Source organism: Hippocampus comes, unplaced genomic scaffold, assembly GCF_001891065.2.
Source record: "Hippocampus comes isolate QL1 unplaced genomic scaffold, H_comes_QL1_v1.1 scaffold85, whole genome shotgun sequence".
Lineage (NCBI taxonomy): Eukaryota > Metazoa > Chordata > Actinopteri > Syngnathiformes > Syngnathidae > Hippocampus > Hippocampus comes.
The window spans coordinates 4417693-4432831 of NW_017805540.1; the positions used below are offsets into that span (position 1 = coordinate 4417693).

Below are 15139 nucleotides of genomic sequence, written 5' to 3' on the forward strand. Positions count from 1 at the left end.
GATAGATGGATGGATGGATGGATGGATGGATGGATGGATGGATGGATAGATATATAGATAGATAGATAGATAGATAGATAGATAGATAGATATAGATAGATATATATATATGTATGTATGTATAGATAGATGGATAGATATTAGGTGTTGTTGCAATTTACATATTTATGTTTTTAGAAGACTTCATCATGGTTTTATTGTTGTTTATTTTTGTATCGATTGTTAATATCCTCTTATGCTGTCATCAACCATCACTTAATAGCAGGACTGATCACAACCAATGGTAATGATGAGGTATTCCTTTGATTTCCACATAGTTTTAATAGTGGTCATTTGACACACAGTGCTTGTTCATGCATTTCATTGTTTGCCCGTGAAACAGATAAGACACACTCACAATGATGACAGACAACATTATGACTGTCAGTCCAACTTTTCTCATCTTAATAAGGAAATTGTCTTCTTCTATGCAACACATGGTGCAGATGTCACCTTTTTACACACATACATGACTGTAAAGGAGAAGAATGTTATGTTTCAATGCAGCATGCTCTTTGTCTCCTTGTGTGAGTGCGTATTGTGCATCAAGGATTAACGGTTTGAGCTTGTGCATCTCAAGCAAATGCTCATTTACAAAGCGTCCCAAGGGTCATACAGTCCCCAACCCCACTTTACACAATAAATTATATTGCTGCTGTACTAGAACCAAAAAAAAAAAAAAAAAAAACCCACAGGATACTAAAATAGTATTTTTAATCCAAGTGTTTAGCTTTACAGTAAACTCATCTCTCGCCAGTGTGACCTCAAAGACAAAATAATAAAAATAACATGAGAATGATTATGACGATATTGACTATGAATGACCTTTTCTGTATTTTCAATGTTGTGTTATTTTAAGATTACCCTCATGATTACATCACATTATCCTTAACAATAAACAAACACAAATGTTTCTAATATTAAGATAATAAAAATACAGAAAAGTAGACAAAAAAATAAACAGACACATCTATTTACTTACAATTATTTACTTCTAGCATAATAGTAACTATTATGCTAAAATACAGAAAGTCACTGTATTTTTGTTTGAGTTTAAGACCATCTGAAAATTATCATTTGTGAAATAAATAATCATGTTAATAATGTTTGATCCACCGCAAATTTGGACAAACATAAAATAAAGCTTAGAGATGGTGACTGTAAAGCAGGGATGTCAAACTCATTTTTGCCATGGCCACATGGTATTCATGTTTTCCCTCAGAGGGCCGCCATACCTGTGAAGTTGTGTGAAAACATATCAATGTATTGATCGCCACATATTATTAGCACATGTTGTATACACGGCAAATTGATGAATAACTAGTTCTGAAATGAAAAACCAGTAAAGTGTGTATATATATATATATATATTTAATTTGTCTCAGTGTAGAGCTGCAGGCACGAAAACACACACACACACGCACACATTTCTCCTCCCCTGCGCTCAGCTCCCCTACAGGCAGCCGCAGAATGGTGGTTTTGATTTTATATATTGGAGGGAGAGGCAAGCTGAAAGATACTCCTAAATACATCTGCCTTACCTGATATGAGGAGGCCTCCTTGCTAAACGTCGAAGAGGGTGAGAGAGCGACAGACAGGTTTGTGACTGGTTTGACCCGTCCAAGCGACTTCACTTCAAATAGAAGTTTAATGAATGTTATTATTTTCTTTTTTCAATTATCCATTAACTGAACTGCTTCATCCCACACGGGTCGCGGGTGTGCTGGAGCCCATCCCAGCCATCCTCGGGACATAGGCGGGAAACACCTGGAAATAGTTGCTGGGCAATCACAGATTTGTTCAATTATGACTCCATTTATTTTAAAGGAAAAAAAAAAAAAAAAAAAAAAAGCATGTAATATATCAACGTAATGAATAGTTAAGACAATTTGCAATTTTGATATTTTATCAAGAAACATGAACTCCACAAATATGATTTGCCTTTGCGGGCGACATAAAATGATGTGGCCTGCCGAATCTGGGCCCCGGGCTTTTGAGTTTGACACCTGTGCTGTAAAGGCTCATAGAAAACACCAATGAATAAATACAGAGGTCCATTTGTAAAAGGAAACAAATGTAAAGTGCTAACAGGTCCTTGGGAATCTTTCAAGTCTCTGGAAGTGCCCTACCGCACGCACCTCATGAGCGTTGAAGCTCCATCCGTCCTGACTCGGCATTTAGAGCAGTTTCTTAATGCGGCAAGTGTGCTTCCCGATGGTCATGGAGGCTTGATCGGCGGAGTTGGTCAGGACGGTGAGCGCTTCATCCTGACGTTCCAGCTCTGTCTCTGCCTCCAGGGCCAGGCTCTTCAGTTGAAGCAGCATCTGCAGTGCACACACAAAATCTAATAAAACCTAACAAAAAAACCCACTCTGAACTAAACAAAATTTAAAAAACACTTCTCAAAATGAAATAAAAAGTAACTATAATTAACATTCCAAAACTATAATAAGCCTGGTTATGACTGACACCATAACAGAGGCATCACTCTAACAATACAGTGAAACTCCTCTACAACGAAATCATGTTTGCAGCAAGAAATTTTTCACAACGGGGCTTTTCACTGTAGCAAATTTTATCTCAGATGTAAACACACACACACACACACACACACACACACACACACACACACACACAAAGTATGTGTGTATTCTTTATTTTTATTCCAATACGTAGTGCATAAATATGAGCATACACTTATTTGACACTTCATATAGCCAGTGTAGAAAGGAAAAAAACGGGAAAGAAGTTGCGAAATTTAGGGTCAGCATTCACTTTCATTTACATCAATTTCTTGCAAAATGTCTTTTACATTGCTTCATCCATCTTTCATTTTTATTACTTTTATCCTGTCTTCAAGCGTGAATACTTTTCTTTTCTTAACTCCTTGGTCTGCAAAGTTTCGTTTCGTAGCCATTTTAGCAATGCAACGTTTGTGCTGCGTCTGAAACTAACAATAACAAATACTTCCTGGACTACTGCGCATGTGTAAACCAATGAGGTGGTTGCCGTTGCCGTTTCCGAACAAAGCAGTAGAGGTCGCTGTGGCATGCTGAGTTGGATTAGACTTTTGCGGTCGGCTTGTTTTCCTTGTAGTGGATCTCGTTGCGAGGCAAGAGCAGAGAAAAAGATTTCGTATCACGGAACAGGGGGACTTTTCGTCGTAGGGGGAGCAGAAAAGTGGGAATGGCTTTTTTGCATGAACATTTTTTCACACTAGGGGGTATTTTCGCCCATGTAGGTTTCATTGTACAGTGAAACTCCTCTACTACGTATTGGAATAAAAATAAAGAGTACACACCTAAGTTGTGTGTGTGTGTGTGTGTGTGTGTGTGTGTGTGTGTGTTTACATCTGAGATAAAATTTGCTACAGTAAAAGTCCCCTGTTGTGAAAAATTTCTTGCCGCAAACATGATTTCGTTGTAGAGGAGTTTCACTGTAGAGGAGTTTCACTGTATGGTGATTTTTGCTGCAAAGGCTCCACGTGCTGGTCACCTGCTTGAGCTCCTGTGCTTCGGCCTGGCTCATGGCGGGCTGGAGGACGTGCACCTGCAACTGGGACAGCTCCCCCGCCGGGACCTCCATGGGGACCTCCATCTCATGGCACCCATGTAAGGGGGGGGGGGGGGGGGGGCAAGCGGAGAGTTACACAAGTGCCCGTGTTTGTGTCATGAGAGAAGCAGATGGGCTCTCCAAATGTGTGCTGTGGTTTATGGATAAAGCTATACTGCCACTAAGTGGTCAAACTGTGGAATTGACTGAAAGGGAGGCCAAAGCTTGTGCTCTTGATTTCTCAAGTAGACAGATGGCACTGAAGCCAGTTTGTACAGCATAGAGAGAGAGAGAGAGAGAGAGAGAGAGAGAGAGAGAGAGAGAGAGAGAGAGAGAGAGAGAGAGAGAGAGAGAGAGAGAGAGAGAGAAAAATACATAAGGGGATAAAAAGCTGATTATATAAATACTGACCTAAATGCCAGGCGTCTGGGGACCCCAGTTTGAGAACCACTCAACTCTCAACTCAACTGTATTTGGAGAGCACTTTCAAACAGCCATCGCTGCATACAAAGTGCTGTACATGGAGCAATTTAACATATACAACAAACAGGAAAGCAAATCGGTAATAAAGACGGTAGAAAGCACCGAACAGCAAAACCAAGAACAAATCTAAGTCATGCTGAGTCAAATGCCAAAGAATACATGTGAGTTTTGAGGCGGGTTTTGAAGATGGGCAGCGAGGAGTCTTGCCGTAGGGCGGATTAGCTCAGAGAGGTAAGGTGGCGCGAGGTCATTTAGAGATTTGAAAACAAATAAGAGGATCTTGAAAATAACTCTAAATGTATGGGGAGCCAGTGAAGGGATGCCAGAGTAGGAGTTATGTGCTCCCTCTTACGAATACCGGTCAAGAGGTGAGCAGCAGCATTCTGGACCAGCTGGAGATGGTTAATGGAGGACTGGCTGACTCCAAAGTAAAGGGCATTGCAGTAATCGAGCCGGGATGTGACAAAGGCATGAATTACTGTCTCAAAGTGTTCATGAGAGAGGAGAGGTTTTACTTTGGCCAGCTGTCTAAGGTGAAAGAAGCTGGATTTAACAACGGCACCAATTTGCCGGTCAAGTTTGAAATCACTGTCCGATTTAAGGCCCAAGTTTGAGACTGTTGACTTAAGATAAGGAGACAGGAGGCCCAAGTCTACAGGATGGTATGTACAAGGGCCACTGGGACCAAACAGTATAAACCACTGTAGGAGACAACCACTATTTGAGGAAATGCTAACAACTAACCGATTATCAAATGAAATGAAAACTGCTTCAGCAAATGAGTAATCGTTTAGAGCCGTTATTTATTTTAAAATTGTCCAAAATCCTCAAATTTCAGCCTCTCAAATGTCATTCTTCATTGAGTTCTGTTGTCTTCCATAAAAGCAAGGCATGCCAACTTAACTTATACAGCACATTTCAGGGCAACTCAATTTGCTTCACACGGCCAAACGGCGAAAGACATTTGGAGGCGAAGCAAAACGAAGATATTGAAAAGCAAACCTCAGTTTTATTTTGTTTAGCTGAAGGAAATGTTGGCCCATCTCGTCGGTAATTTGATTTTGGCAGCTATATAACAGATCAATTGAACTGCTGTCATTTGGAGAAATGGTTAAATATACGTTTTGCTGTGTGTCACCTGCATAGCCATAATAGCCAACATTGGCATCCTGAAGCATTTGACCCAAGGGTAACATAATTAAACAGACTGAACAAAAGGGTCCAAGACTGACCCTTGAGGGACCCCAAATGTCATGGCCATCCGATCAGATAGTTAATTGTTTGTTGTTTAGGTGTTTTTTTTTTAATGACTAAACTATACCAAATAAACAACAACTATTGCTTAATAAACAGTAATCTGTGAAAAAATGCTTTCTATTTCATACTTTACCGTCATGCAAAATGGCTGCTTGTGCGTCACCAGGTGATGAAACAGGCGTGGCCCGGAAAGCGGCGTACTCTACGGCGAACTCCACCTTCTTCTTGTACTGCATCTCCAGCACGGCTAGCGCCTCCGGCATCTTGGCCGACAGCAGCCGGCAGCGGACGTCAGGCCTGCCGATGAAGCGCTGCCTCACCGTGATCTCGTACGGGCTGTGCACTCTGATCTCGTCCACCTCGCCGCGTTCAAAACGGTGCAGCAGACGGCAGGCGGCGTCGCGCACCTCCAGTGAAGACGGCAGTATTAGCAGGCAGCCAGGCTTCAGGTCGCAGTCGCCGTCCTTGGACACCACGGCCGGGATGCTGGCAATCACTTTGCTCCGGCCAGACTCTTTGGATGCGGCGACGGCAGCCCGAGCTACATCCTCCGCCTTGGCTTCCTGCTGAATCTTCCATGGAAGTTTACTGAAAGGCCACCAGGAAGGAGACTCCAGCTCTGATAAAAGTCTGCAAGATAAAATGAGGAAAAATTGTTCAGCACAGAATGCAATCTACTGTGCACAGTTTTGCGAGTAATATTTCCACATTAATTTCTTGCAAGAAATGTACAGCGGATGCTTGGCATGCAGTAGACCAGGTCTTCTGCCCAACACAGTAGCCGCTGTAACACTCCCACTCATGACCACAAACAGACAATTGTTTACAGTGACTTGGAACGAGCATAAAAAATAATCTCGGGTGATGAGCTACATGCTGCTTCACCAAGTCCTTGGTGTGAATTCCTTGCAAGAAAGAGGAAAGACTGTACAGAGCAGTTTCATGAATTTCATGAATCTGCTCTGTACAGTCTTTACTCTTACGCCTCATGATCACAAATATACAATTGCTCATGATTACTTGGAACAGAACAGTACAGGTAAAATAACCACAAGTGGTAAGCCACATGCTACTTCACCATTTTTTTTGTTTACTCCTTGAAAGAAAAAGGAGAAAATTAACATAACAGATGCAAAAATCTTCCGCCTAGTGCGGCTGCTGTTGACACATTTAAAAGAGCTGCCTTGTGGTCATAATCATACAACTGTTACTTGAATTGGGTGCAGTATAAAAGCAAAGTAACCTAGTATAATGAGCCACATGCTGCTTCACCAAGTCAAGTGTTAATTAATAACAACGAGGACAGATTGTAGCGAGCACAAGTACATTTTAATGCAGTATACGCCATCTTCCAGCTCGCTGTCACACTTGTACAAATCAGTCAAACACATTTATGGCCACTTGGAACAGTGTAGTGCAAAAATTACCTCAAATGATAAACCACATGCTGCTCCACCAAGGTCTAGACAAAATGGAATATGACTATGAATCGGAATAACTAAACTCCTTTTCCTTCTTGACAGTTGCTGTCAAGAGGGAAGAGGGTAGAGATAAGATCTGTCCTAAAAAATCGAGCACGACCCGACCGGGCCCGAGGGTATTAAAGCCCGACCCGGCCCGAGCCCGATCACTTAGCTTGATTTGCAGGCCTGAGCCCGAAGCAAACCCGACATTTCATATTTTATTTGTGAGTATTTTTGGTAGCCATTCACATAAACACGCCCCCTACTGTATGCCTGCTGGCCGGGTGAGAAGCATGGTCCTAGTGTCCGTCAAAATTTTTATTTATTAAAAAATAAAAAAGTCAGCGAGAGAGAAGCCCGACCCGACCCGAACCCGAACCAATGATTGACATTTTAGGGCTTTCGGGTCGGGTCGGGCGGCCCGTTCTTACCTCTAGAAGAAGGTGAGAAGAACTCATCGGTTGCAATAAGTACTGTTCAGGTGGTTAACTAGTGTTTACACTTGGACAATAGAAAAAGAAAGTCGTACTTATCTGCTACTCCCAGGTCCGAGTCCATCTTCTCCAGGCCTTGCATCATGCTGTCAAACTGCTCCCCCTGGTAGCTGAGGACCCTCCCGGTGTCCTCCAGTCGTCTCTGGGCCCCGGCGACGAGGTTGATGAGCTCTCGGCCCTTGGAGGGCTCACTGCCAGGGACCCCACTCCTGCCCTCGGAACCGGTGGGGGAGAGCAGGCGCTCTCTCCAGAAATGCTCCATCACGTTGTACACCACCACCCGGTTGGGCTTGAGGGAGCCAAACCAGTGCTTGACGTTGCCCTCCTCCAGCACCGTCAGGGTGCTGAAGATGAGGCTGGACGATTCCATTTTAATCTCCGTGATGCGGGAGAGGCGGAAACTGGCGAGGGTCTCCTTGGTTTGGTTCGAGACGAAACGCACCGCGCTTCTACTCAGGGACAACGTGCCATTCTCCCACCTCTTGTTCGAGGTGAGGTAGTAGGAGCCGGGCCAGCTGTGGATGGGAGCGTCAAGGCTCATTTTAAGAGTTGATGACCGAGCTTTCCGTCTTGCCGCTCACATGCGCACGACGCTGCTTCGTTTTCTGAGCTCAACTGGTTGAAACCCGTCTCTTTCTTAAAAATAATACTGATCATGGAAGTACAGTACTACCAAACGTTTCGACTCATTTGGCTGCCTGTTTATCATGGAAGTGACGTCACGAATGCGGTGTTGCGGTGTGTTGTGTTCGACGTTCAAGACCGTTGAAATGACCTAGACTAGATTTTAATTGTTGATCGCTTCAACTTCAAGTCAACTTGGCACTTTCAAGAAGTTAACATTCTCTTGATAATTTCCTCCCAGATCAATCAGAATTAATAAAAAAACTTAGCGTCGTTTCACTGCGTGTTTAATCGCTTGATGACGTCACGGGTGATGCTCACTGTGGCTGATCCAACTCGAAAACTGCTTACCTTGTGTTTGCTTTTACAGACGCTGTTTTACCATTGAAATAATACGGCGTCTGAGATACAATCAACACCTATTTGTTAATAATGTTAGCACTCAGAACAAACGCATTTTCCACACAATTGTCGTTTTGCGTCGCAGGTTGTCAAGGGAGTGACGTACAGGCCCTGTCAAAGTTGAGTTTATAATTGTCCGATTTGAAAGTCCTCTGGCCGAGTCAGGGGACCGATTGATCTAGATTCAAGTCAATGTTTTAAGTTCAATATTTGACAGCGTCACCGTCGAGTCGATTCAATCTTCCTCAACACGCACCGCTGAAAAACAACCAAATGACAGTACAACAAGTATTAGATTAAGATTTCGTGTTGTTTAACGGCGTCTTGTTATAACGGATGTGGCGTCACCGATGATGTGTTGCAGTATTTACTGTTCGATTGCGTATCCAATTGCTACAGTTGTTTTAGACAACATTAGAATCATTTACTGCGTTGCCCTCGTGTCAGTTAAACCCGATAAAATATTTTCACCTTAATTTACTAATATTCCTGCAGTAATGTAGATAGTTAGGCAAGTGTTTCGTGTTGTTTGGCGGCATGAGTGCATCATCACGGAAGTCACCTCATGGTAAATGATGTTTCAATGTTTACTGTCCGACTTGAAAGTCCTCTGAGAGAATTGTCCACTGCGACAATGCTTTTGGACAAATAAAATCTGCTAGCAAAGACACAGGGGTTTCCTTATGAATTATGAAATAAAAATTTTGAATCACAATTTTTAGCGTTGTAAGAATATCATTAAGGGCGTGGTGAAGTAAATGTACCGGAGTGGATTTTTTTTTCTTTTTGCTAGGGCGCTCCAAAATTGTATCTCCGAAATAATGTCACCACTGCGGAAAAATTCTCGGACTCGTTCTCTTAAAATGTAAAACCAAACGAGTATTTCCTTTCTTTTTTTTAATTATTTCTCGATTTAACTCCATGTTCGCATCATCATGGACAGGGATGCTTACCGCAACTGTTGCAGTCTGGTCAAAATCCCTCGGCAGTCCTACGACCAGTTCTGCTCGTCGCATTTCGTCGACTACATCGACAAGGATTTGTCTTACTCCAAATTCTTCAAAAGGTACCTGCTTCCCAATCACCCGTGCGTCTTTTCCAAGGGATTTACTGAGGAGTGGAAGTGTAGGAAACAATGGGTGACTGAGGAGGGAAAGCCTCATTTCCAGAAGCTGCTGCAAGAATTTGGTAAAATACATATATTTTTTAATGGTACAAACTTCCCCTTGCAAACACTTTATTATTTCAAACAATTATTTGTTTGTTTTTTGTTTTTTCTCTCTCAGGGGAAACTCCCGTTCCTGTAGCCAACTGCAACGCAAAAGAATACAATGCAAACCCAAAGCAAGTGATGCCTTTTAAAGAATTCATCCACTACTGGAAGGAGCACATCCAGAATGGACATTCATCCCCTAAAGGATGTCTCTATTTGAAAGATTGGCATATGTCCAGGTACAATACACTGCACTACATATGAAATACAAGCATGTAACAACAGCCAGACGTCTTCTATCTGGAGGCTATTCCAGTTGACTTTGGACACGAGGTGGGGTACACCCTGGACTTGCTGCCAGTAGATCGCAGGGCACATGTTAACAAACTTTCACACTCACATTCACACAATTTGGAACAGTGGTGTCCAAACTGTGGCCCACTGTTCATCTTATGGCAGCTCGCGGCATGTACTAATTTATAACTTTCGACATCGCCTGCAATGCAGTTAAAAACAAAAAAATAAGACACATTCCTTGTGTGTTCTTTTACATACTTTCCCAATAAAGATGATTCTGATTGTGGTTTGATAAATTAAAGTCAAAAAGTGGCCCTTGGATCTTTCTGCTTTTCTGTGTGCAACCCTCAGAAGAAAAAGTTTGGACACCTCTGACTACGTCTTCAATAAACTTAACATGCAAGTGTGTGGAATGTGAGAATAGGCCATAGTGACATACAACATACAAACTGTTTTTAATTTAACAAACATGAAGTTATGTAAACACACTAACATTCAAAGGGTTAATAAACACTAACTATAGCTCTTTTTTATGTGTATGGTATGGAATCTTTAAAATTCATTTCATAAAAAATAATTTTGTAAATATATTGAATGGCCTATAAGGTTTATTACTTAATTTTTGATGTGTATATTATTTAAATTATTTTTGTTTTGTGAAAAAAAAAACATGGGTTGTACACTTACACTGACCTTTGAAAAACAAATACAATTGATATTGGATTTGTATATTTTATGCTAAAAGTGTAAAAAACAAAACTGTATGTGTAATGATATTATCTTTGGATCGCCACAGGGACTTTCCGGAGCATCACGTTTACACCACCCCCATGTTCTTTACCTCTGACTGGCTGAATGAATACTGGGACGCACTTGAAGTGGATGACTACCGCTTTGTCTACATGGGGCCCAAAGGATCATGGTAAGGATTTTGGTGATGAAATTGAATGAATGACTACTGATGAATTTTTCCATTCGTATTCAGCGTGAGTTGTCTTTACTTGCAAGTGACATAAGAGATTGTACAGAGTGGATGCTAATTACTGTAATTAATTGTACATATAATTGCGTTATATAAAATAAGTGATTAAAACCCAGATTTTACAGTTGACTTTTTTTTTTGCCAAATATATTCCTTTAGTTATATTTCTTTTTTTTTTTTTTTTTTGCCTCTTAAGTGCTAGATTAGCTCAACATTATTGCCGCAATTGCCCACAGGACTCCATTCCACGCTGATGTTTTCCGCTCGTACAGTTGGTCGGCCAACATCTGCGGCAGGAAGAAGTGGCTGCTGTATCCTCCTGGCCAGGAGGAGTTCTTGAGAGACATGCATGGCAACCTCCCCTATGATGTCACGTCGGCCGAGCTTCACGATGGGAGCCTTTTCCCGCGCTCCCAGGAAGCCTGCCAGCCTCTTGAGATCATCCAGGAGGCTGGTGAAATTATTTTTGTGCCCAGCGGATGGCACCATCAGGTTTATAATCTGGTATGTTCAAATCAAGGGGTTCTAATAGATGATGTATTCTGTCAAATGTACTTTTTGATTGTTTGCATACAAATGATTGGATGTCAGGCAATTGGCCTTGGCCTAAAAAAAATTTAAAAATCCATATCATTCGAGCCCTAGCTATTGCAGTACTGAAATCCGTACTCGCTGTTGGCACAGCAGTATATGGGATAGGGAAAGTGGTGAATTTCAGCAAGGTTTGAAAAAGAGGGTGTATTGATTGCTCTAGTCCTGGGCCCATAGGTTATTTTTACATAAGCGTCACAGACATATTGTTAAGACCAGTGGTGTAGTGGGGATTTTTTAAGTGGGTGCACGCGATTCTGGGATGTTCTATATATACATACAGAACATCAATCATAGGCTACAACACCAGTTGAACTAACGTTAAATTTAATGTTTTATGACTCCAAAATAATCACAGGCCAACGTTATTGAGCATAACTCGCATTAGAACTCATCACTAATGGACGAGCACACCTTGCAGCCGAGTTTCCCGTCCTTATCATCGATCCAGGGATAGGCCTCCTTCTTTCTCTTCCACATGTCTTCACTCCAAATCGCGAATGGGTGAGCTACTGCAGCTCCCCGCCACCTCCGTGCTAGCATCACCATGGCTAGCATTAGTTGACGAAGTGACTTCGGTGTTGGCGCTGACTGGTTTCTCAACTTTATCACACAAAGTCTCTGAATTGGGTGTCTGGATACCGGAGACGTCTTTCTCTTTCCGAAAATAAAAATCAGTGTTTTTCTGCTTTTTCTCTGTCATTTTAGTGCGGGGCTAAAACTGAAATAAAAATTGAATGTGGCGTCGGGAGAAGTGGGTGGACGGCGTACCCCCCGCGTACCACGCCCACTACACCCCTGGTTAAGACACCTGAGAATATTGGTTTTAAATGATAGGGGGAAAAAAAGCACATGGTGTCTCCTTTAACTTTTAATCATAGGCTTGCGCCATCAAGGCTGCTAATGTAAAAATGGTCCTGACACTTTCTTGTAGGAGGACACCATTTCCATCAATCACAACTGGCTGAATGGCTGCAATGTGGACATCATGTGGCAGTTCCTGCAGAACGAGCTGTCTTCGGTGCAGAAAGAGATTGACGAGTGGAGAAACACCATGGATTCATGGCATCAGCACTGTCAGGTACCCAGCAGCATTCAATAAACCGCTGAAAAGTACATCTGGGAATGTGGCTCTCCTTTCCCACATGCAAGGCATTACAGTATACTGTAAACACCCACAAAAAATGTTTGGAGGAGCGTCAATTATAAACTGCAATGTAGCTGGTGGTTATCACGCTTGACAAAGAACAACATTATAAGAGGCTAAAAAAGAAGCAAAACACTTGCTGGGGTCATCCGAAGCCACGTGAGTTCTGCTCATTCTGATGCTTTGAACTTCCACTTCCAGGTCATCATGAAGGCCTGCTCAGGCATCGACTATAAGGAGTTTGCGTCGTTCCTCAAAATCGTGGCGGACAACCGCATGACTTTCTTGAACGCTCGCAGCTCCGGAGACGCCACCGACTATCCGCGCCACCTTTCCGAGGCGCTCGTCACCCTCGGGCCTTGCCACGCTGCCTTCGACTTGCAACGGGTGGCCCACATCCTGGAGCTCCTGCTGTGTAACGACGATTTCAAGAGGCTGGACCACTCGGCGTCCGTCGTGCAGCCGGAAACGTTGTTGCAGCAAATTCGGGACACCATACAGTCCACCAGAGGGCAGCATCTTCTTTATCAAGACTGAGAGGTCGAGTGAAATGGGGTTGCAAAGGGCAGACGTTTTTTCTCGTATGAATCCGTTAACTTTAGCTGAGCACATGGTGTCTCCTTTAACTTTTAATCATAGGCTTGCGCCATCAAGGCTGCTAATGTAAAAATGGTCCTGACACTTTCTTGTAGGAGGACACCATTTCCATCAATCACAACTGGCTGAATGGCTGCAATGTGGACATCATGTGGCAGTTCCTGCAGAACGAGCTGTCTTCGGTGCAGAAAGAGATTGACGAGTGGAGAAACACCATGGATTCATGGCATCAGCACTGTCAGGTACCCAGCAGCATTCAATAAACCGCTGAAAAGTACATCTGGGAATGTGGCTCTCCTTTCCCACATGCAAGGCATTACAGTATACTGTAAACACCCACAAAAAATGTTTGGAGGAGCGTCAATTATAAACTGCAATGTAGCTGGTGGTTATCACGCTTGACAAAGAACAACATTATAAGAGGCTAAAAAAGAAGCAAAACACTTGCTGGGGTCATCCGAAGCCACGTGAGTTCTGCTCATTCTGATGCTTTGAACTTCCACTTCCAGGTCATCATGAAGGCCTGCTCAGGCATCGACTATAAGGAGTTTGCGTCGTTCCTCAAAATCGTGGCGGACAACCGCATGACTTTCTTGAACGCTCGCAGCTCCGGAGACGCCACCGACTATCCGCGCCACCTTTCCGAGGCGCTCGTCACCCTCGGGCCTTGCCACGCTGCCTTCGACTTGCAACGGGTGGCCCACATCCTGGAGCTCCTGCTGTGTAACGACGATTTCAAGAGGCTGGACCACTCGGCGTCCGTCGTGCAGCCGGAAACGTTGTTGCAGCAAATTCGGGACACCATACAGTCCACCAGAGGGCAGCATCTTCTTTATCAAGACTGAGAGGTCGAGTGAAATGGGGTTGCAAAGGGCAGACGTTTTTTCTCGTATGAATCCGTTAACTTTAGCTGAGAAAATATTTACAGTTGGACAATTGGCATGACAGTTCATGAAATTTAATTTGTTTTTATTTTTTCTACAAATAGAAACCGTTCCTCTGTGTTTTAATAACACCGGTCAACAAATTTTTACAAAAATCAGATCTCAGTCGGTGAATTTTTTTCTGAAGAATATCAGGCTTTCATTAGAATATTAGAAATTTAATGACAATAGTGATACATTTAGTAATATATTCATGTATTAAGGGTCAGGTTCAGCAACAGGTGAAATTCTATGAACATGGCCATAAATTACAACACATGGTAAAATCTGTACTGCGCAAGCTTTTATAGGTCAAATACAAAAAAATGAAAATATCTAAAAAAATCTGGTGTTCCGGGAAAAAAAAGTCAAGACATTTTTTCAAATCAGCGTCAAAAATATGTTTAGAGATGCAGACAGCCGTCTGATTTTAAAAATTGCTTTTGACCAGTCTAACATTGACGTTCTTGTCAAATTACCCCTAAGGATTAAGAATTGCAACACATACAATATTTGGGTGCCTTGCTGAAGTTAGCCTGTTTTCAGGCGGCTGTCCTGTCTCATGCAAAGGAGCCACTGCTCACCCTACCCACTCTACTGTGTGCTGTGCCAATGCAGGTGTGGCTTTTGTTACTATAACTATGGACGGCGCTAGATGATCACTTTATCATCAAACCGTCCAATTAAATGTGTCAATAATGTTGTGGATCCAGGCATGTGGCGTATAAAATGGACACATCAGCAAGCAGCTCTGCTTACCTTTTGGCTTTTACGTGATGGTTCTTCAGTGTAGTTGCCTGAAAATAGCCTGAAAATGTGTGAGTGGTATTATCTAAATTAAAATATGACATCACAGCTAGGCCAAATTCTGAACAGCTCACTTGCAGAACCATTTTCAGAAATTGTTATCTAGCAAAAGGCTTACTTGGTTGTTTAAATGTACTGTACTGTATTTTGTTGCCTCATAAGCCTCAACGGCCTTGCAGTGTTTTGCAGAATTTTGGAACCCCGTTTCTACATACTGGTGGGCAGCCTGGAAATAACTTGAATGCAAATGAAAACATGACACGAAAGG

General features: G+C 42.6%; 3 protein-coding genes across 6 annotated transcripts; 2 read left to right on the plus strand and 1 right to left on the minus strand.

The window, feature by feature from the left end:
* Positions 1-1709: 1709 nt before the first annotated feature.
* On the minus strand, positions 1710-9337 carry snap47 (synaptosome associated protein 47). Of its 4 annotated transcripts, none has more exons than XM_019879105.1 (6): positions 7324-8570; positions 5465-5961; positions 5071-5076; positions 3535-3653; positions 2178-2363; positions 1710-1819 (listed from the first exon to the last, which is right to left on the minus strand). In XM_019879105.1, exons 1-5 carry the CDS (start codon positions 7827-7829, stop codon positions 2217-2219), a joined length of 1275 nt encoding a protein of 424 aa, XP_019734664.1. In that variant the 5' UTR covers positions 7830-8570; the 3' UTR covers positions 1710-1819; positions 2178-2216. The 4 variants fall into 4 exon arrangements, with proteins under 4 accessions (XP_019734664.1, XP_019734667.1, XP_019734663.1 ...); XM_019879108.1 differs by lacking the exon at positions 1710-1819 and adding an exon at positions 9268-9337 and having other exon boundaries at positions 1928-2363; positions 7324-7803; XM_019879104.1 differs by lacking the exon at positions 1710-1819 and having other exon boundaries at positions 1928-2363.
* Positions 8925-13145, plus strand: jmjd4 (jumonji domain containing 4). The gene is made up of 6 exons (XM_019879103.1): positions 8925-9502; positions 9601-9766; positions 10621-10746; positions 11043-11310; positions 12332-12478; positions 12746-13145. The coding sequence occupies exons 1-6, from the start codon at positions 9250-9252 to the stop codon at positions 13079-13081; spliced, it is 1296 nt and encodes a 431-aa protein (XP_019734662.1). The 5' UTR covers positions 8925-9249; the 3' UTR covers positions 13082-13145.
* A 42-nt stretch (positions 13146-13187) lies between these two features.
* LOC109521310 (jmjC domain-containing protein 4-like) lies at positions 13188-14145 on the plus strand. Its single transcript, XM_019879113.1, has 2 exons — positions 13188-13383; positions 13651-14145. Exons 1-2 carry the CDS (start codon positions 13291-13293, stop codon positions 13984-13986), a joined length of 429 nt encoding a protein of 142 aa, XP_019734672.1. The 5' UTR covers positions 13188-13290; the 3' UTR covers positions 13987-14145.
* The last annotated feature ends 994 nt before the right edge of the window (positions 14146-15139 follow it).

Excerpts from the sequence above, each read along its gene's own strand:
- snap47 (XM_019879105.1), bottom strand. The coding sequence starts at position 7,829 with ATGAGCCTTGACGCTCCCATCCACAGCTGGCCCGGCTCCTACTACCTC. Across the intron at positions 5,962-7,323 it reads GACCTGGGAGTAGCAGATAA|ACTTTTATCAGAGCTGGAGT; the intron begins GTACGACTTTCT and ends TTTATCTTGCAG. Across the intron at positions 2,364-3,534 it reads AAGCACAGGAGCTCAAGCAG|ATGCTGCTTCAACTGAAGAG; the intron begins GTGACCAGCACG and ends TGTGCACTGCAG.
- jmjd4 (XM_019879103.1), top strand. The coding sequence starts at position 9,250 with ATGGACAGGGATGCTTACCGCAACTGTTGCAGTCTGGTCAAAATCCCT. Across the intron at positions 9,767-10,620 it reads AAAGATTGGCATATGTCCAG|GGACTTTCCGGAGCATCACG; the intron begins GTACAATACACT and ends GGATCGCCACAG. Across the intron at positions 11,311-12,331 it reads ACCATCAGGTTTATAATCTG|GAGGACACCATTTCCATCAA; the intron begins GTATGTTCAAAT and ends ACTTTCTTGTAG.
- LOC109521310 (XM_019879113.1), top strand. The coding sequence starts at position 13,291 with ATGTGGCAGTTCCTGCAGAACGAGCTGTCTTCGGTGCAGAAAGAGATT. Across the intron at positions 13,384-13,650 it reads CATGGCATCAGCACTGTCAG|GTCATCATGAAGGCCTGCTC; the intron begins GTACCCAGCAGC and ends TTCCACTTCCAG.